The 22,499-nt window shown below is 40.7% G+C and overlaps 1 protein-coding gene across 1 annotated transcript; it reads right to left on the reverse strand.

The window, feature by feature from the left end:
• Positions 1-357: 357 nt before the first annotated feature.
• Positions 358-18,181, reverse strand: EDNRB (endothelin receptor type B). Its single transcript, XM_063392275.1, has 8 exons — positions 18,048-18,181; positions 17,356-17,835; positions 7,757-7,869; positions 7,385-7,589; positions 6,892-7,041; positions 5,822-5,955; positions 5,159-5,267; positions 358-3,653 (listed from the first exon to the last, which is right to left on the reverse strand). The coding sequence occupies exons 2-8, from the start codon at positions 17,788-17,790 to the stop codon at positions 3,522-3,524; spliced, it is 1,278 nt and encodes a 425-aa protein (XP_063248345.1). The 5' UTR covers positions 17,791-17,835; positions 18,048-18,181; the 3' UTR covers positions 358-3,521.
• Positions 18,182-22,499: the final 4,318 nt, after the last annotated feature.

Genomic DNA, 22,499 nt, shown 5'->3' on the forward strand with positions numbered 1-22,499 from the left:
TGTGATGTCCCAAACACAAGAGAATTTGTGACTATATAAGGGTGTGCAGAGAACAGACTGTGACTGATGTTCTGTGCAAAAACAAGCAGAGCAAAGATAGGCACGATTGTTCCAATAAACATCAGACAATTTTGCAATGCATATGCAAGTCTGAACTCTCTCCAATTTTCAAGCAGCTATATAAAACCATCCCACCCAAAAGCTTTGATATTTAGATTAGGATTGCTTACTTCTTTTTACATCACTGTCAATGTTTAACAGCTAAATGGGACCCCCTAGGAGAAAAAAGGTCAAACGTCTTTTTGTAATGAATCAAAATTACAAATATTTTATTAGTAATTCTGAAAGTTTACACTGCTTGATCCACAGAATTTGCTATTTTAAGTGATCACAGAAAATGAAATATAGAATTATTTTACACACCTATACAGAACAATTTTTAAAAATCCTTTAAACATTATTTCAGTACATACAACATTCTCTTGCTAAGCCAGCTGTGTCTAGATTAAGAGCTGTTAGGGACACTGAAATGTCACAGCTCACAGCAGATGCTCCACAACTATCAACTATCAATTTGATTCTCTGAGGTGAAGTACCAGTATTTCAGTCCAGTTTAGGCAGAATTCAGAGCAGCTGGGGAACTTTACTATCTGAGGGCCAAAACACAGAGTTGTGATGTAGTTTCTTACAAGTTTGGGTTTTTTTTAAGCTTGAGCCATTCTGTGTGAACTCTTCAGACCACCGGGACAGATATCTCTTAGTCTGTCCCACCACTCCGGGCAAGCACATGGAACTCCTATAGAGACACCTGTGTCTGTCTGCAATTGTTCTGCTACCTGTGACCCTCTCTGATGATTCGACAGCACTGGACTGGATGTGTTACCCCACAAGCTGATTTCACCCTCTTTTCCTATGTTTTCTAATCAACTCCGTAAAAAAATGTATTTGGCTTTTTCTCTTCTTTTAATGCAAAGTAGCAAATGTCAGGCAGGTTTTTTAAAGAGCTATGTTGGGCCACAATTCTGCTCGAACTGAATCGAATGGTTAAATGTTTAATGATTTCAGTGAATGGAGGAACAGACATGTACTGAGGGTTTCAGAAAACACCTGTATGGAGTATTAAGAGATTTAATCTTAAAGCTGTATAAGAACAGAATTTTGAAATGTTTTATTACAGGAAATGAAAGCCCCAATAAAAATGCTTTGAATAATACTGAAAAAATGACAGAGTGTGCCTATATTTATATATGAACCCCCAAAAGGGGTGCAATATATATGGTCTTTATTTGCAAAACCTAAATATCTGACTTAGCAGGACTTAACAAAGAATTAGTCCAGGAAAAATGAAAAGTATGTTACATGGTTGCCAATACAACAGCTATACTTTAAATAAAAATAACAATAATATACATGTACAATATTGTAATGATATAACTTGATGAAAATAACACTGATCAGTATCAAATCTAGGATTTCACTTACTATCCATCCTTAACAGATGAAATGCATTTCACAGAAATAGATGCAGGTAGGGTGACGTGACGTGATATTCATGGCTTACTGTGAGAAAGTTACCATGAAAATTAAGGTAAAAATGTAAAGAAGGAAGGAAACCTAAAACAGATTTATATTTATGAAAGTTCAGCATTATAGCAGCTGAGTGGATGTGCTGCAGCAACATGGTAACAACAACCTTATGGTACACACCACACATGCTTGCACACACACACACACACGTGCCCATGCTCAAATGCATGTGCAGAGTCCTCCTCAGTTGGACTCTACAAGCATTCAATTACAAGCTTTTAAGCGGGGGCAACATCAGGAATGGGGCTCACCACTCCGTTTTTAGCTGTCTGCAAGGCAGCTGTAGCTACCTAAAGTCAGAAACCCATCTAACATCAGCTGAACCTTTTAATGGAAGCTGTTCTCATCCCGCGCACATTTAAGGCACTTCAGTAAAAAATTGGAAGTTAGTCGAGACTGGAAAAAAAGGTAAAAATCCTTACATGTGAGATCTGGAAATTTAAAATAAAAAAATTCCTGAGTTTTGATAAATAATTTTATTATAATAAAATACCAAGCCTATTGAAAACATGTCTTTTATAAAGGCATGTTATATGACAATTTTTCTTGAAAAACTCATGCCTTAGTGCATGAAATATGTTAATAAGTCTTTGGGGACATCTGCAACAAATTAATAGGAAATGAAAAGTCAAAGAATGACCTGTCATGTATATACAAAACATGTATTGCTCCCGGCAACACACATCATGTTTACTGCAGGCATCTTTATCTTTTTCTGTTCTTGCAGGGTCCTGCCCATATCTTAATACTTTACAATTAATTACATTTCACTGACCTATTTACAGAAGCAGAAAATAATCACACGTCTTCTTATGCCCATAAATATAGAACTACAGAAGTAGAATGTATTTTAAAACAGTAGAAGATGAGTATGCTACATAGTATTGTTCTCTAGAAGTACAGTTCATGAATTATTTTCTTTATGAAGGTTTAAATCTAAAAAAGATGGAAGTTCAAATTCTCTCTTTTTACCCTGGTTACATTTTTTCCCACCATTTCCAACAAATGTTGCCCCAGGACAGTATTTGGATTGCAAAAACAGTTGTAAATTGTCACAAAAGTATCTCCAGTAAAGAACCATCAGGCTCTGGAATGCCCACTTTATACACAGATACAATTCATTTGTTTTCAACTAAAAATAGCTAAAATAATAGCTGTTGTGTATATGTTTCCTTTTGTATTAATTTTTTGCTTTTGGTGTGTTTTTCTCTCCTTTGGTATCAATAAACACAAATACTAATACCCAAAGTGCTAGCAAATGCACTGAAGATGCACAGTGGCTACAGAAAGGAATTTATAGAGCCCTCAGGAGGTTCCTTCTGACAGTAATAGGTAAAAACAATCATCAAAGTAAAATGCATTTTTGGCTTTACTGCATCCTTTAATATTTTCAGTAGCTACCCTCTATAATACACCTGATAAAAATTCTACTTTTTAACATTTAGACATCTATTACAAAGTATTTCATGTTTTATTTAAAAAAACCTCACAATAGTGATGGTGGTTAATTTGCTTTATAAAAGATAATACATTGAGTTTATATATAATAATGGCTTTGATCCAATTAACTTGATATTATGGTGCTTAATAATTACTGTGACATCAGTTCCTACAACTGTTACAGAGAATACAAACGATCACTTAACGTACAGGAAGTGGGGATCATTTGGAAGTGCTGATTCAGAAGTATTCAAGTGCTAACAATGACTTGTTCTTTTTCTATGCTTTTCTTCATGTCCCATAAATGTAGATTTCATAAATGTCCATGATGTTCAGCGTGACACAGTTTTAGGGCACTTTTTTTAATGTTCTTTTTTTTGTGCAAATACAAAAGTAGATTTTTCTGGATGTTACCATCTTGTTAAAAATAACTGCCACTTTCACTTTAAAAGGCACCAGCATTAGTGTACAAGAATATACCTTTTATGCTTCTTTTATGAAGAGCTGTACTTGTTACTGGAACGGAAATTATCATATCCGTGATCATTAGCTTTGAACTTTAAACAGGACTGCCTTTCCTCCAGGGACAACGGATCTTTGGATTGGCACCAGCAACACAAGCATGACTGTGAAAATAAAAGAAATAAACATTTTACATCACTCTGTTTTTGCACACGTGGCAAAATGCACTGAAAAGTTGCCCTTTCTCAGGGGTAGAGTAGGAAATGGCAAATGTGCAAGCTGCTGTTCTGGGATTTGAGCATAGAGCACAGAAATTGGATTCATCTCTGAGCTGCTCAAATGGCCCCATTAGCAACCTTACTTCTGGAGTACAGGCCGAGTTATACTGAGTAGTTGTATCTAGTAACAGCCACACACATACCCCTTCCAATATGGTCTGCAATTCTAAATGAATCTGACAATAAAATTATGACTCCTTGTTGTCCTTTCTCTGAGAATCGTTCTGGGAAAAAAACCTATTCTCATCTATGCTTTCTAAGCAAGATGCTGCTATTTAGCTCATTGTTCTGAGGTGGAAAAAAGAGAAGTTAAAAGAAGGGTGAAAACCTACCTACAATTCATACATTTACTAGATGTACTGCAGACCTTTTTCTCATGGCCCTGTCTGGCCTTTGGGTGCTGGAAGTGCCTTCCTCACACCCACTTACTTCCATGCACCAGGATGCTGGGGATCTCTTACGTGCACTCAGCTTCAGTGACTCTTTCAGGGAGTCAGCAGCATAGACAGGGAAGACAAGACCAACACTTAAACCTCTGCAACCTGTGCTGGCACAATTATGTGGGAAATACATTAACACTACTAGATGTAGAGCTGACTGGCTTCTGACTGAAACATTTTTTCATCTTGCTAGTAGGGAATTTAAACAGCCAGCAATAACCCTAGCTGTGGAGAGTGGTTAAATGCTTGTTGAGAAAAGAAAAATCTAACATTTTGCCATAGGCAATGTAAGGACTCCAATGCAGTGTCTAAAGATAAAAAAAGCCCAAATCTTCATGTTTTCCAAGCAGACATGACATCTGAAGGACTGATGGGCTGCAAACCATATGCAATCCAGAGCCTGAAATCCTGTGGGGAGAATTAGTGCCCAGCTCTATTCACTCAGACCAAGCCAGAACTACAAACAGGTCTGTCTCATAAAATGTTGGTGCTGGAAAGGGACAAGTACAGACTTTCACCCTGTGCCTTACACGGCTGATTGAAGTGCTCAGTCAGGACGAGGGAGCCCAGGGTCAGCACCCTCCCTGTCAGGATGCAGAGGATATGGCTACGTGAATCTCTGCAGCACAGTCCAAGTCTGCTTTGTCAGTGCTCTGGAAGTAGCTGGGTGCCAGCTTCAGTTAGGAAGTGATGTAACACTGATTAGCATGATCCCCAGAGGGTTTATTGTACACTCTTTTGCTCTCTTTTGCTTTCTCTTTTTATTCCCATCAAACCTTAGTTTCTTCCTAAGGAGCTTCAGCAGGAGAGGGAGAGAACATTTACCATAACCCAACTAAAATTTAAAGTAACATTTAATGACTGTTTAAAACACTTTATGCATGTTAAGGAATGAATTTTACTACTGACATCATCTTTTAACCAGAGGAGCAACTCCCAGCAGCCACTTACCTTAAAGCAGTTTTGGAATCTTTTGCTCACCAAATACAGAGCTATTGGATTGATGCAGGAGTTCAGTGAAGCCATGTTAATACCGATGTAGTCCATCACAAGGAAAAAGCTGTGTGGAAATTAGTGAGACACTTCTCAGTTGCTTTGAAAAGGCTTAGTAGAGATTTACAACCATGGAAATTTGACATTAAATCAAATCTAGTTATTAAATGTAATAGTAATGGGGCCTAAATCAATAGTATTAACTCATGCAGGTAACAGTTATACTCAAGAAAAAAGTCTGAATCAGAAGACTATTCTTGTAAAAGTAATTTCAGGATATCCAACCACCTTAACTTTTGGAAGAAGGTGTTCACAAGGTCTTTTTGCACAAATTAAATCCTAGCTGCTCTGTTGAAAGGGAAAACAGGGACAGAAATCCCCTTTCTATTCTCACAGCACCACATGACCGAACAGTCCCAAAAAGGATCAGAAGGAAGATGGGGAAAAGAAAGGGAATTCCTCACAATTTTCTTTCTCTGCCATTGGAGTGAATCCAGAGGATCCTGGATGAAGAAGCAGGGACAACTCTAGACATACAGAGTAAGCTAGTTCAATAGGAAATCCAAATATGCTTATGGAGAATGCCCACAATATACAGACATTTTATTTCTGTATCCTCACCTTAAAAGTTCACATCTGTTGGGGTCCTTCTGATCATAAATAGTGAGTTTCAAGATTCTGCTCAAGTGGAGTGGAAGCCAACACAAGGCAAAAACAAGTACTAGACAGAACACAGTTTTGGCCACCTCACGTCTCTGAGAAAGAAAATTGGACAAAACACTATTACAGTTTCTCTCTCTCTCCCTCTTTGGGTTGTTGTTGTCTTCTAATATCCAAATGTTTAATAAACAAGATTTAAAAAGCCTATCAAAATAGGAGTTAGGAAAACATCAAATAGCTTATTTTCTTGGAATATGTGCTTGATCTTTTCTATTGTTTTAGATGTCTCATACTGATTCCATGTATCTCTTATTTCAAGAAGTATGAGTAATAATATGAAAAATCGAGGTCATGGAAACATTAATTTAAGCTATAATTTAAATTAAAATTAAGAACATGTTTGTCTCCCTGATCACTTTCAAATACCAGCTTGTTTTCAATTGCATTTCCTTGTGCTTTGATCTCACATCTTATTTTAAATGCCTGAAGAGATTCCAGTTACAGCTCTAACCAGGTAAGAGGAAAGGAGCACAAATTCACATTATAGAACAAACACACTTAATTCTAGTGATGTCTGATGTTTGTGTCTGGGGCACTAGTACCTTGGAATGTGTGCTGGAATACGTTTTGTTCTGCTAACATACACTGCTAACCTCACTAGGGTTCAACAAGAACTTGCTTCAAAATAATTAAGTTTTATAGCACTACCTTCTAGACTAGAGCATGACTTCAGTTTGCATTACAAAATAGCCAACTCTCATTATAGCAAAGAAGAATTAAAACCTATAAAACTAACATTAAAACATTAAAACCAAACAAGAAAGAAACATTTTTGTGATTTTCAGTTAAAATCTTTGGTTCCTTGGGGCTCTGATATATACAAATGTATGAGTTCAGCAGCACCACTGCTAGGAAAGTTCTTTGCTTCTAATCCTGAAGTCATACAAGACCAGAATGATGTGGCAGGAAAATCAATGAAATTATTAGTTAGCCTGTCTACAGTTAGAGAGTGGACAGGGATAAATTTTCACCTGTTTTAAATGGTCATTTAAAGCAATCTGCATCCCACTTTTCTTCCGTAACATCTCACAAGTCATTAGAGTGTAGAAAAATGCTGTGATAGCCAGTGGCAAACAGAAGTAAAAGCTGAACAGCCACCAGTCTTTAGCTTGCTTGTAGAACTGTAAAGAATAAAGCAAAGCAAAAACATGGTTAGGAATTAAATGCTGAGCATCTTGCTAAGTGTGCTGTAACTAATTGGCCAGTCTGTTCTGAAAAGCATTTCTGTAAGGTGTACATTGCAGGTGAGAAAACAGGACAAGACATAAGCATGTTCAAAGCCCACAAAAAGTCAAAGATTTCTGAATGCTCTTCTTTGAAGCAGTATGCTTCAGAAATGTCAGTGTTTCATTTGAACATTATATTCACCTACATGTCACACACATCTGTGCACATTGTAATCCATACAACACTGTGAAGATCCAAGGAACTCTCCCAGAGATTTCATAAAAATTAGCGACTTACCATCATAAAGGATGTTTTCTGCGTGGGGTGAAGCAAACAGATTCTAAGATACCTTCCTCTGTACTCCATCGTAATCATGTCAAATGCAATAGCTTCTGGAACAGCCAGGACCACTGATATGACCCAGATCAGGACAATTTCCACAGCAGTCCACTTTGGCACTCCAATTCCTTTAATGCGACTCCAAGAAGCGACTGCTCGGTACCTGAAGCAACAGCACACGTTCACAAATTTGAAATATGAGAAAACTCACCCAGTTTAACTGGCTTAAATTCATCTTATTTGCATTGTATCAGCTGAGTGGAAAGGTGAATTTGAGCCAAGGCTGGCACAAAAAACAAATTAGAGACTTAAGGGGAAAATGGGTCTCACCTGTCTATACTGAGGGCACATAAACTCAGCACTGTGATGCCCACAGATGCCTTTTGAATGAAGGGCACTAATTTGCACATTTCGACACCAAAGGGCCAGTCCTCTGCAAGTAGCTGTGAAAAGAAAACAAGAATTATTAAAAAAAAATCATTCCCAATTCTGTACTATGGAGTTCTATCTTGACAGGAGATACTGTTTTCCTTTTCCACCAGGTCTGCCCTATGAAGACAGGCTGAACGGGGTTTGTTCAGACTGGAGAAGGCACTGGGGAGACCTTGTAGCAACTTTCCAGTACCTAAAGGGGGCCTGAAAGAAGGCTGGAGTGGGACTTCTTACAAGGGCATTTAGTCATAGAACAAAGAGGGAATGGCTTTAAACTGAGATATTGTGAATGTCCCACCTCTGGAAGTGTTCCGGGCCAGGTTGGACAGGCCATTGAGCAACCTGGTCCACTGAAAGGTGTCCCTGCCCATGCCATGCCATGGAGATTTGAACTAGACAACCTCTAAAGTTCAAGTCAAACCGTTTTATGATTCTATGCAAAACTTAGTCAAGAAGAACATTTTCACAAGGGAGCCCCTGAGGTGTGTGTCCCAAAAACTAGACAGTAGCAGCAGTCATTCCCCGGTGGGACAAAGGTATCACTTAAGTCTTAGTCCTGCCTCCTTAAGCCCTGAAAACTCCACTCCTTTTGCTTCTAATTTCATCACCCCAGTGTTTATGGGGAAAAAATGACAGAGCAGGTGAGGATCTTCCTCATCTTTGAATTGTCTTTATCTGCCTTGTGTGTTCATTGCTTTTCTTACATGTTTCAAATAACACACCCTTGACCAGAAATACAGAAAATTACTTGAGGCTAATCGGAACAGGGATAAAGTCAGTAGGTGCATGTCTGGGGTGTGGTTTATTGAAGTTTTGTGTCTAGGCTCCATCAGCTGAGAAGTCGGGTAACACTGGAGAGAAATGTATCCCCCACAGTTTTTAGCTGACCATCTGATAACAAATGAAAGGACCTGCTGGACACTCAAGGAGCATAGGCAGATAGTTTGATCTAAACGTTTTGCAGCAGGTAAAAACATCAGATGAATCCCTCACTAATGGTCTTCATTGACCAGTTTACCAACATTCTGTATAATAGTACCAAAAGGACTATCAGCACAATTCAGCATACTTCTAAGTACTAAGAAATAAAGAAAACAGCACAATGTATTTCAGGTTGGCTCACTTACACTTGAATCATACACTTTAATGGAAAACTTGTCACATCCCCAGCTGCACATTTTATCTGATTTAGGCGAGAAGATTTACTGGACGCAGAAAGCACCTTCCTCACAGATGACTCTATGAAGAGACAACGTCTGTAGCTTCAGTTTAGCAACATTTAGCCTTTGAACTCTGCTGTGAGCTTCTTTGATGGTCAAATACACCAGAGCAGCAGCCAAATCTTTCAGTTTTCATTAAAACAACATTCTCCACAACAAGGGTTGTGCCAAGAAATAGACGCAATTGTTAGATAGAAGAGTAAACTTTTGGAGTTTCTGTAATTAGTTAGATTATCTAAACCCATCTCTGTTTTTCATAAATTTCTTCAAATGAGGTCTTTGGAATCTAATGCAGATAACAGGGCTACAAAATGGAAAAGGAGAAGGAAGAATGAGGACTACTCAGAAGAGACTGAAAATCTCTTCCTTGGCTCCGGTCTCTTCAAACAATTCATTTAAGAGGGCTGTAAGAACAGAAGAATAGCTCATCATACTGCGTGGATGTTTCTAGGAACCAGAAAGGCTACAAAGTCTCTAAGGAGGGTTCTGGACAGGCTGGATTGATGGGCCAAGGCCAAGGGTAGGAGGTTCAACAAGACTTGGGTCACAACGGCCCCATGCAGTGCTACAGAGAGGAAGAGTGGTGGGAAGTAGCTGGAAAGATCTGTCAGAAAAGGACCTGGGAATGCTACCGACACCTGGCTGAACATGAACCATCAGTGGCTCATGACGGCCACTGGCATCCTGGCCTGGATCAGAAGGACCAGGGCAGTGATTGTCCCTGTATTTAGCACTGGTGAGGCCTCAACACCTCCATTGTTGTGTCCAGTTCTGGGCCCCTCACTACAAGAAAGACATTGAGGTTGAGGTGCTGGAGTCTGTTCACAGAAGGGCAACAAAGCTGATGAAAGATCTGGAGAATAAGTTGCATGAGGAGCAGCTGAGGGAGCTGGGATCATTTAGTCTGGAGAAGAAGAGACCTTGTTGTTCTCTACAACTGCCTGAAAGCAGGCTGTAATAAAATGGGGGTTGGCTTCTTCTCCAAGTGAAAAACAACAAGACAAGAGGAAATGGCCTCAAGTTGCACCAGAGAAGGTTTAGACTGGGTATTAGGAAAAATTTCACTGAGGGCTGTCAGGCATTGGAACAGGCTGCTCAGAGATGAGTTCAAAAGAAGATGCACATGTGGCTCTTGGGGACATGGTTTAGGGATTAACACAGTGGTGGCAAGGTTGACAGTTGGACTTGATGATCTTATGAGATCTTTGCCAACCTTAACTATTCCATGATTCTGTAACTGAGGGCAGCCACAGAGTTGCCTGCTCACATTGGTTCGGTTCAGCAAAGTTCTTATGCAAAAATACATGTCCATCTAAGGGTAAACACTTCCATTATTCATGAGAGTTTTTTGAAGAGTCTTGATATAATTTAAATATAATTTTATTTGAACACAAAGGAAGTAAGAACATTTCATAACCACGGGCTTTTGGGAATCGCTATGAAGTGCCCGCCAGTATTTTCAGATACCAGAATACCTTCAAATACTTGCTTTAGCTCTGTGCTGCAACGGAACCCTTAAAAGAACAGCAGTACACAAACTGCAACACAGCCCAGCCTTCTGTTTCTTCAATGATCTACTTAAGTAAGACAAAAAATATAATGCCTCTGCAGAAATGAAGCAGAGAAATAAATTCAAAGAATTTATGTTTCTCGAGAATTTTATGGGAAGTAATAAAGCAGAGGAAGTAGGGATAAGGTTGTAATAACCATACTGTATCTTTTGCTCATGTGATGTGGGAAAATAACACAGTCTCTAATTAAAGTATTTTCAGTAAAGCTTCTTCCTGAGATGACTTCTGAATTCCTGTAAGGGGGTGACAGTAACAATCCACTACTAAAACTGTAATGTGAATAATTACATGTATTCTAAATTTACACCCTACAGAATTGAATGACACCTAGACTAATTTGTATCAATCAGGCAGTAAACCTTCAGCCTTTCACATCTATTTGCCACAGAAATCACGGACCGGGTAGCAAGTGCATTGTATACTTATTTATGGTACCTGCTGTTCATTGTACATGAGTGTATATTAGACTGGAGAGAACTCATTAAAAAAGCACTTTGAAGTAAAATTTCTTTTCTTTGTAACTGAAATGCAGAACTTTGGTCAAATCTCTATTGGCAGGATCTGTTGAAATCCTTTATTTACACCTAGCTGGTGTGTAGACACTCTCTGTCTCTGTTCCCTAAAATCACAACGGTTCAGCCACGTGTTGTAGATTTTGCTGAACTAATACTTATCTCTCAGGTACAGACAGTCACACCTGAGCTCCAAACTGACTGGATTTGAGCCAGCTCCAGTTTGGGATTATAGAGGTGTGGCACACGACTGAATGCAGTCTACTGAGGGAAAGCGTGCATTAGCTTCTGTTTACCATAACTTTCATTCAGCCATCTTATATCAGGGCAGAATGGACATGCAGCTGTCTGCACTGGATTGCAAAAACATGTGCTTTATGTCTTGCAGCTGATGTATTGTGAAATTTGACCACTTTAATGCATGAGTCACAAGTTTCTCTATCATGGTATTGCAAGTGGTTAATGATATGCTTTACACCAAAAGCTTGAAAACATTAAGAAAGTAAAAGGAAGGGAAAAAAAAGAATGTTTTGATTGCTGAACTGTTTCCTTGATGTTTCTGTTTGTTCTCTGTACTGCTATCCCCTTCAAATACGGCCTTGAAGTACAGGGAAGATCCAACGTAAAGTATCTGGGAGCATTACCTTTGTGGACAATGGTAATTCTTAGTGAAATACAGATGTAACCTATTGCAATTTTGTATGAGTAAAATTATTCTCTTATGCGTCACAATAGGGTAGCTGTAAAAAGATTGTCATTTTACAAATGACAAATGACTTGGAGCCATGAGAGGAGATACTGCCAAGTGGCAGCAAAGAGAAAAATAAAGTGTTTTCATAAGTAAGATGCCAAGAGTAGTCTACCACTGGCTGTATTCCGAGTGACCTTTCCAATGTTTTATAGTCATTTATTTTACGCAGGCGAAGTTCTAACTGCTGAGCAGCAGAGATGTGTTTAAGATGAAATAGATCAAAAGGAAAGCAAAAACATTGCAGAATGAAGTTAAATCATGCTTAAAAGAACCAATACATCCTACGCACGCCTAGCCAACACTTTCTCAGAACAGACAGATCTGAGCCTAAACTGATGTGCAAGCTGCAGAGCAATGAAAGAAGCCCCAAGAGATGCTGTGACTCACAGACACACCTGTGAATCACAATTCCCACTCTGCTTCCTCTTAGTTGTGCAAGAACTGAAAGATGTTCTCAATCTGCTGCTGGAACGAGCCAGGCTGCGAGCCCGATGTGCTGCTCCAGGGCGCAGCTGCTGGCTGGTCCCCAGCCAGAAGGCTGATACCTGGCTCCAGCCCACTGCTGCTCAGGGGCTGCAGCCGCGCAGGAAGAAGCAGCAGAGCGTGCGAATATTCCCGTCAGTGTTCAGTGCCGAGCAGCGAACGCACAGGGGAAACACAGAGCAGGAATCAGCGCTTCCGCCAAGCTGTGCGTGCACAGCAGGGCTCACTCCCAGGACACTGCACTCGATTTTTATCATTATAAACAGCAGGTACAACAGAAACCAGACAGGCAGCTCTACACCTAATGCAACAGGCATTCAATGTATCTCTGAAATGCCTCGCAGATTTTCACCTCTTTTTTTTTTTTTTTTTAACACAGGGAGGTCATGCAGTTATTTTACAGGAACAAGCATTTATCAAAACAGAAAATATGCCCAGGAAATTAAGGTTATGGTCAGGGATAAGTCAGACAACACTACAAACTTATTACTATTTAGCGATAATTATGTCAGGGAGAGGATCTCCCCTCTAGACAAGAAAACATATTTACTGCTTTTAAGCATAGCTAGGAAGGCTTTACTGATTTATCCAATAAAAAGTGTAAAATCTTAATATGAGCCATGCAATTACTTTCCTGTATCTTTAACTCCTGCTAGAAACCTAATTTAAAAAATTAAGGTAAAGTATTTTTACACAGTCATCTTGAAAATGACAGAAACCTCGTAATGTGCTGTTGAAGTAAAAAATTTCTGTGATTTCACAACTCCAGTGGACGGACTGCATCAAAAGTAACCACTTAGAAATCCATGCTGCTGTCAGATTGGGATGCATAAACACAGGGTATGATGAAAATGTTGAAACAGGTCAAAACTTGCTTTGAAATTTGTCACGTGCACCTTTTATACATGTGAATGTATACACAACAAATGTATACATAAGGGAAAAAACTACTTTCAATTTACAAATCTATACTAGCATCACCTAACTTACTTCAGTTTGGAGATCCACCATGAAAACTATGTATGTGTACTTGTAACAGCATTCAGACATCTCTGCTACTCCATATACTGGACTTGACTGTTCCCATCTAAAGTTACCCCTCCCCACCACTGCCTGCAGAGTCCGGGCAGGTTCCTCCACTGGACAATTCAGATCCTTCTTAAGTGCCTATAACCTGCACTTGTTCATCATAGAGGGTTCTTAAGCAAAGCAGACTTCTAGCTTAATATGGTCAGAAGTCAATAAACTTTGTGTAAAAAACTCCGAGATGAACTTTGCAAGACCTCAAGTAAGTGGTTCAGATCTTGAAAGAAAGGAAATAATGCATTTCTTTCAATAAAATGGCCACTATCTTTAGCATCAGAAGAACCAGCTACCAAGAGTTCCAATATGGAACATTAGAGAATCCTTTCTAAATAGAAGCACCTTGATTAGAAAGTTAGAAAAAGGTTGGCTTTATCATAATGCACGGCCTACAGGTTCTTGCATTACATGAGTTAGTAAATTCATCACAAATAAATTTCCATGAAAATCTTTTTCAGAGCATTTTTAGAGAATAGCTGCATTAGAAAAGGGGCAAATTTGTGTCTGCATGGAATACAGAGTCCCTAATCTGGCCTTTCTTGTATTTCCAGTGCTTGATATTATGCCATAATTATGTTAACCATAATTTTGATGTAATCCCTAAATTAAGTTAATGAAAATAAATCAGTGCCTACAAAGGTGACTCTGGCCCTTGATTACTGGCTTGGATAAAGACCAGTTTTTTTTTCTTTCTCTTGAAATTTTTTTCTCCACTCTTCCATTGTACTCAGAGAAAAAGGAACCTATGACAGTATTGCCAGGTAGATATTCTTCCACAGACTTTTGTTGGTAGTCAGAGTTCAGAATGTCTTTCAATAATGTGCAGAGCCTAGATTGCTCCCCTTGTTAAAAGTCCACTGGGATATGACAATAAATTGGATTTAATATACAGGAATAAATATCACAAAATAATAGAGAGAGATGTTGCTTGTGTATCAGAAGAGAAAGGATGTTAGTGTGTGATTTAATTATGGTTTTATAAGCCTATGAGTGGCAAAGCTAGTGTAAATTTGGAATTTCCAGTCTTGATGTTTTGGTGTCTTAGACACGGGACTTAACAACTTTATTTACTTGGGAAAGCCAGCACAAACTGTCCAGAACTGCAGACCTGTCTTGTCAGGTGCAGAAGCTGCCACTGTCTTGTCTTCCAAAGTTTAAGTGCAGAGGACATGAAAAGCTCACTGACCACCTACTCTATCCTTCTGCTCCTTAATTACTGTTTGCGGCCTCAAATTAACAAGGATGTGCTTGCTTAGTCTGTTTAATGGAGCAGCACAGGACCACCTGCACATTCAATTAGTAGCAATTTTGCAAAGTATCTACTCTGCCAAACCATTACACACTGCAGAATGACTGTCTCAGACTTTCATCTGCTTCTCATCCTGCAGCTCGGAGATCCAGGGAAAGCCAGACCATTTACCAGCACCCAGAATGCCAAAAAGGTCTGCCAGATTTTACACGTTGGAACTGCACACCCTTCAAGCCCTCATTTCCTAGCCAGTTTCCTGACTGTGTGACAGATTCTGATATTTTCCATATTCTACTAAACATAGTGCATGATATGCAAATTTGGCAAGTGCAATGGACTAATTAGCATCTTAATGCATTGGACTGCATTTGCCTCCCTATCCAGGTAACACCTGGCTTTCTTTAGATACCCTTGATTTAGGAGACATCAATTGTCATTTGTGCACTTTTTCAGCTACTTATGTATTCACTTAAATAGTCACAAGGGGACATCTTTTGCAGTTATCCCTTTTAATACCTAATAAAAAGCTTCTTCTAGTGCAGCTTTTGAATAGTCTCCTATGGGTCTGTCTGGAAAGCATTCACAGACACTTTCACACTTTCTAGGGCAAGTGTGGAAAGAACTGCTGGCATTTCATTAACATGAGAATTCTCTCACACTGTTTAATGCAGCTGCCTTACTGACTACTGTGGTAGCAAATTCTGAATCTGGATCTGTTTCATGCAGCCTAAAATTGTTTCAAACTGCAAGTTACAATTGCTAAGTATATTTGATTTACTGAGGGGGGCTTTGCTTCTGGTACTGCTGAGTGATCAAAGCCAGGTTTTTACTGCATTACTGTATGTATTCTCCCTGTTGGTCTGGGATGAAATGGGGTGTAGAGTTGATAAAAAGTTATCAACTCAAACTGCCCTTAAAATTTTGATTAAATAAACACACTATCTAATGGGTGTTTTTTCTTTTTTCTTTTTTTTTTTTTAACTTGGATTTATTAAAAAAATCTGTCTTAAAATAGCAAATATTTCACTCATCATTATATGGAATAATATAAAGTGATTAAGGGCTCTTCAGTAAGATGAGTAGCAGTGAGGGAGACAGCACCTGAGAGCTAATGCACAGCTCCTAGCATTATCAGTAGCACAATAAAAATCCCAGACTTGCAGCTGGTGTAATATGTATTGGTTAGCAGTCTGACCCTTTATTCCTCCTGCTCCAGCCTACTCACAATGATACACTTGGTGACATTCAATCAAGATAAGAACTGAGGTTCATTACTGCATATTAACATCAATTTTGAAATTATCACTGACATTGCAAATTGTCCCACTGAGTAGCTGTTATTGATTTAATCTTTTTGATTTTTATGAGAACGGACAAAAAGAATCTTTTTGTTCAATATATTTTTTTACAGGAACGTATTTTAAAGCTGTTATTTTGTTTTCTAAGTTCCACCTTCACTCAAAAGAGCACACTCCTCTCACAAGAATTAAGAGAGTGTACAGTATAAAAACCACTGAAACTTCAAATCTGAGAACTATCATGTAATCCAAATTAACTGGATCATGAATTTAACACAATGATAACATTCCCTGCTTTGTAATACTTGAATATCTTGTAAGGATAAAGAGAGAAGATTCTCTCATCTCAGCAGCTTCTGGGATAATTACTGTGGATTCAACGTAGCTTTCTAAAAGTACAAGTAACAATCCCTAGTTTACAATCATGCATATAAAGTGAAGAGGTGATAGATGAAGACTCTTTCATCTGTTCACTTTACGAAGTCACTGATGAGTGCTTAGGGATCCAGACTGTAAACTTCCAAAGCAGAAGGAGCTCTATTATTCCCAGTGTACCTTCAAAGAGTGCTAGGTTACAACTAGAGGCTGGATTCAACTGCCCAGCTAATTCCTCAGGACAAATGGGTTGCACAAGCTGGGTAGAGAAGACAGGGGTTTTACTCCCTCCATGCCAAGTCTTATCAAGTCAAAACACTGACTAGTGGAGGTGCAAGCAGAGCAGGTGAGGCTCATTCCCTCTCGGCTGCCCATGCTGCAATACTGGCAAAGCGCGAAAGGGTTCACAGCTCAAGCAAGCATCGTGCCACCCAACCAAGAGATGTATAAAACCGCTTAGCTGAACGATCTGGGTTCCTCCTAGAAAAGCCCCCGTGCCAAAAGGGACTGCACAGACCCATGTAAAGTACCACGACCAAGCTTGCCGCAGCCGAGCACAAGGAACCTAATGGTACCCACAGGAGAGGGTCTTCTGTACCTCCCCTCCATTCCTCGACCAGCCCACTGAACATTTATCCACTGCATTTACTTCTTTTATCCCCGACAGCACCTGCTTCCACATTTTCAGAGCTTGGCCACCTCCATTCCGTCCCATTCCTCGCCTGGACCGCTGAGAGGGATGGGACTGAGGCTCAGAGAAGCTGCCATCTGCACCACATCTCACCACAGTACCACCCTCTGGCAGGGCTGAGTCGTGAGGTGAAGCCCACGGGTGTCTCCCGGCCAGGGAGGGCCGCGTCTCCCGGCGGCGGGGATGGGGTCTGGCAAGGAGCGCCCAGGGGCGACCGCCGCAAGCCCGCGCCCGTTCCCCAATCCATGCCCGGCCCCTCCTCACCTTGTAGACATTGATGGGGATGTCGATGATGATGTGGAGCAGGTCGCCCAAGGCCAAGCTGGCGATGAGAATGTTGGGGCCGTTCCTCATGCACTTGTTCTTGTAGATGATCCGCAGCAGCGTGGAGTTGCCGATGATGCCCAGGACGAAGACCAGGCAGGACACGACCGTGTTGATGTACTTGAAAGTCTCCTTGATCTCGGTCTGCCCGGTGCACATGGGGGGCGAGGCGGAGCGCGGCCGCCCGCCCGCAGCCCCGGCGCCCTCGGGCAGCGCGGCCGGGCGGGACTCGTTGTGCTCGGCGCCGCGCAGCGCGGGCGTCGGGGCCAAGGCGGCCGCGCTCTGCCGGCCCGGGCCCGGCCGGAGCAGGGAGCCGCCGTCCTCGGCGGCGGCGCGGCAGCTGAGGAGCAGCAGGAGGAGGAGGAGGGCGGGCATGGCTGTGCGGCACGGCAGATTGCCCCCGCCGCCGTCAGCGCCGACCTGCGCGGAGAGAGGGGACGGGGAGTCAGCGGCAGGGACACCGCGCCCCGCCGCTCGCTGCCCCGGGGCCGGGGCGCTGCCTGTCCTCGGGCGGTGCTGGCGGCTCAGCCGGCAGAGCAGCGCCGGGGCCAAAACTTGCTCGGCGGCGGCCGCGGCCAGCAGAACCCCCCGGCCGGACCTGCTCGGCGTCGCCCCGCTCGTCTCCCGCTCACCTCGCCGAGCGGAGCCGAGCGGATCCTCCCCGCCCGCCGGCCGGGCGAGGCAGACGCGCCCCGCTGGCTGCCGCCGCTCGCCGGCGATGGGCGCTGCGCTCGGGAAGGCGGCGGGGACGGGCGCTTGCGGCAGAGCCCGGTGTCCCTCAGCCGCGCACCGGACCCCGTGGCCAAAGTCGCGCCGGCGGCGCAGAGCCCCCCCCCTTTTCTAAAACATTCAAGCGCATCTGGCCCATCAGTCACAGCCAGACCCCACCCGCGTCCCCCGCCCCCAGCGCGGCCCGGCCCAGCCCCCTGCCCGCCGGCCCCGCGGAGCCTCCCATCGCCGCTGTCAGGAGTGCCCCCGGCCGAAGGGCTCCCAGCCTCGGTACGACCGGGAGAAATGCCCTGCGACCTCCCCTTGTCTCGTACCCGGCCTTGGCAGCCTAAAGAAGCAGACTTTGCTGGCTTTGAAACAAATTTTCGGGAGTTTTTTTTCTGTTACAAGAGGTGTGGGCATTGCTGTCCTGTCCGAGGCTTACTCCCAGTAGCTGGGATTCTCCCCGCTGCAGAGATTCCCTTGCACAGCCAAGGGGCGCACACGCTGGAGAATATGCCTGTACAACAATCTGCCTGTGAGTTTAGTGCCACGTTTTAAAGCGCTTCACAAAACCTTTCTTACATCAGAAACAGTATTTTGTCTGCTCTGAAGCTGCGGTTCGGTTATCTGGTTGGTTGCTGCTTTGGGCAGCCTTACCAAGGCGTCTGATCTCGGTGACCTCGTTCCAGTCGTTGCACCCTTCAGTGAAGCATAAGGAAAGGAGAAAAGGAGAGATTTGTACAGGATTTTGTGGAGCCTTTGCAAGCTGGAGACAATTGCATTCTAGCCAAAGAGAGTTGAATTTAAAACTGTTTTTCAGCATCTCTGTGTACATCTCCCTGATGTTCTTTTTTCTTAAATCATTCTGGATGCTAAATCTTGAATATACACATGCTTTGTTACAGAGACAACCTGCTCACCTACGTTATTGACATACCCTTATGGGAAAACACTGAAAAGCACATGCTTTTTTCCAAAAATTGGTGACCTGATTTATCTAATCTTTCCGGCATCTCCTGCTAACATACCCTTGCGCTACTGGAGCAGACAGCCTTTTCTTGTCCTCATTTAACTTCCTTTTCACATCCTCATCTTTGTTTAAAAGACTTCTCTATTAAACACCTTTCTCATTCAATCATTCTTGATCAGTTTCCTCATTTATGTCACAGTGATTTTTCTTCCCATTTTAAATTACAGTATTTGTGGAATAAAGCCATTAAAGTCGCTTCTAAACCATACAACAGTACCTGGAGGCTGATTGTGCTCCAGCTGGAAGACTGATCTTTCCAAGTTCAGGCTTTTCAAGACTGCATTGTGCAACAAGATTCATTTTTAAACACCATGGCTGATTCTTCTCCCAAACATAAAAGTATGAACATTGAATTCTGTATTATATTCTGAGCCCTGGGGATTTAAACAGTCTTTTCAGTTTTCACGTTTTCATTTTCTCAATTTCCAATTTAGCTGTCCATAAGTGAACAATGTTTTGCTAAATGCAATATTGATTTAGAAATTCTTGCCAATTAACACAGCATTAATTCTAATCTCAAAATGCTTTTTTAATTGCAATATTCCAGCTGAGTCTCAAGGGCTTCTATGCTGATCCAGAAGATCAAGAAACATATTGTGACTACAGTGAGATATGTTTGCTAACATTTTTGCTATCACAACTCCGTAAGATGTTTGCTTCTAGTGGCATCTCCATTGCTGCCACTTACTTCAGCTTCAGAAGTTTTAGTAACAGCAATTTAGTTTCTGAAATGTTTAATGTCAGTATATACAAACCTAGTATATACAGAACTTTGGGCCGATGCTGATACCCGAAGCACATTGCTCTTTAATATTACACAAAATGAGTCTATGTGAGAAAGCATCTAAGCTACTTCTAGCTGCAACTAGCTGAATTTACCCCCTTTTCAATTTCTAATATTTTTTCAGATGTTTGAGGTATTATTTTTCAGAAATTCCCAGCATATGCTTTGGAATAAGTCTGCTTTAATTAATGAAAATATAAGGAAAACAGTTTCACATAAATTTCTGTGAGGATTAAGATAATACTGTATTAAATACCAAGACCATATCAGATATCTTGGCAAGTTAACTGTAATTTGAATGAAGATAACAAGGTTAATTTAGACTGCAAGAAGAGAAAAACATCTGTAAATATAATAAACTTGTGTCCTTTAAATGGCCTCTGCTAATTAAGCTATGAAAGAAATTCTTTACTGAACTGTATAGAATACATTATGTAAGATTATGTAAGATGCTGCTAATGTGTCTGGCTATTTTTTTTTTTCCTGGGAAGCAGAAATACTTCTTGTCCTATGGAAAGTTCACTTTTGTACAAAGCAGGGAAAGCTGGACCCTCTAGACTGCCCATGACTCATTTTATTGTGTTCTGCACTTCCACTGCATTTCATCCCACCAGATATTAACAATTATATGAATTAGCCAGTCGCTGTTTTAATTGTAAGTCAGATGCAACATTTCTATCTATGGCTGATAATGCTCGGACTTTTTTTTTTTCCTAATTTGAAATGCCATTTACAAAATAAAAAGACTGGATAACTTGTAATCATCACCAGGATGATTTTTAACAAAAGAAAGACTAAGTCTATTATGTTACATGTAATATAAATAATGAGAAATGGTCACAATTATGGCATCAGAAAGTCCTTTAATTAACAAGCTTATGAGACACACTGCAGGATTTTGTATTATAATTCATATAATACTTTATGGAATCAATGAGAATTTTGTTATGAGTTTGAAGGTACTTTTGCAAATACCATTAACTTTCTGTTTATGTTGTTCAGCAACTAAAGCAGCCTCAAAAGTCTGTCCCATCAGGCCTGCTTTTCTTTTTATTGAGTCTGGTGGAAATTTGCCCACTAACTGAGGCAAGTCTGGGATGAATAGAAAGAATAGCTGTCTCAGTGTGAGCCACTCATTAGATGTACGGGTTGAATTAAAGTCGGAAAATAGTCCTCTGTGTTACAGAAGTTACTATAGAAACATTACCAGTGGCAATTTTGAAAGAATAAAAATACTTTGACAAATTGAGATATTAGGGTATTGGAGTCTTGTAACTGCATGTGTTCATGTGCTGGGCAGATGATAAAGAAGAATGGCATTATGTGTCTCATTTTTATTCTTAGCCTAAACTTACACAAAAATATGGAATTCTTTTTAGTATGATGTATAGCTACGCTTTGTCTTTTTCTGTTTCATAAATAATAGTGTTGTCTGTCAATTGCAGTGCATTGACATTATACTTAATATATTTTATCATAAAAAGTTACAATAAAACCCAACCAGTAGATAGAACCAATGAAATATGAAGTTCGGATGGGGATACCTGTTTTAACATGGATTATATTGTATATGATTGCAAGATCAAAACAATGAAAGACAATCAAGTTTGTACTAAGAAGAAAACATTTGTCTGTCTCTTACAGTCTTTTTAATAGGAGCTTGAGGATTTTTAATGGAATTAAATTCAAGCCTTTGAGTCAGACTAGTTGATAACTGAAATGTTTCTTCCCATCTAACTCTAAAATTAAAACCAGTATGCCACTTAGTAAAATTTATTCCCTTCATCCTTCCTATTCAGCAGCAGCAAAGGAAATCACATGGAAAATTACAGTTCTGAAACTGATATAGCAAGATGTAATTAAATTGAGGTTTAAAACACACTGAATCAGTCTATTCAGGGAAAAGTTACTGCAATGGGTTTGGGGAAGTAGCTGTAGGTTTGAAAGAACAGCTTTTCTGAATTTTATGGAAGGATTAAAATGATTTTGTTTGTTTGTTTGTTTGTTTATTCCTCATTATACTTCAATAGAATAAAGGTGAACAAGTTTACTTTTAAATTCCATCTGTAATAGAAGTTTCAATCACAATCATCAAGGAAGCCTAGATAGGATCAATTGTTACAAAAAAAGTACACGTTTCAGCTGCTGTGTAATATATGCATTTATACAAGGGAGGTGATAACTGACCATTCATTGTTTATGTTGTTACATAGAGATTACTCCAGGTAAGCTTTTCGAGTCTGGATTAAATCCATTTCCAGACAAAATGCCTGACCTCCACAAGAAGTGCAGTGATTCACTCATCCATGCTTTTCTGCAAGTGTGGCCAGGTAATACAAACACTGTGTTCATCTTAGAGCAAATCTGCCACCACATTTTGGCTTTAAAATGTGCTGATAAGCTGCACACCAATAAAATCATTCAGTTAAGAATCCTCAGAATAAGGAAATCCATGCTGTGAAGTAAAAGAGAGATTTCATGGGCCAGAGAGCTGGCTGTCCACAGGCTTCTTGTTTACTTCACGCTTGGCTCTGCACAGGATGGTTCCACCTAGCTGCA

The sequence above is a fragment of the Prinia subflava genome, chromosome 3 (genome assembly GCF_021018805.1).
Source record: "Prinia subflava isolate CZ2003 ecotype Zambia chromosome 3, Cam_Psub_1.2, whole genome shotgun sequence".
Taxonomy (NCBI): Eukaryota; Metazoa; Chordata; class Aves; order Passeriformes; family Cisticolidae; genus Prinia; species Prinia subflava.

What these genes read in the sequence shown, in the direction of transcription:
- EDNRB (XM_063392275.1), bottom strand. Translation starts at nt 17,790, where the DNA reads ATGCCCGCCCTCCTCCTCCTCCTGCTGCTCCTCAGCTGCCGCGCCGCC. An exon ending in TCCCCATCAATGTCTACAAG is followed by an intron (nt 7,870 to 17,355) that starts GTGAGGAGGGGC and finishes TTCTTTTCACAG; the next exon opens with CTACTTGCAGAGGACTGGCC. An exon ending in TGTGCCCTCAGTATAGACAG is followed by an intron (nt 7,590 to 7,756) that starts GTGAGACCCATT and finishes CTGTTGCTTCAG; the next exon opens with GTACCGAGCAGTCGCTTCTT.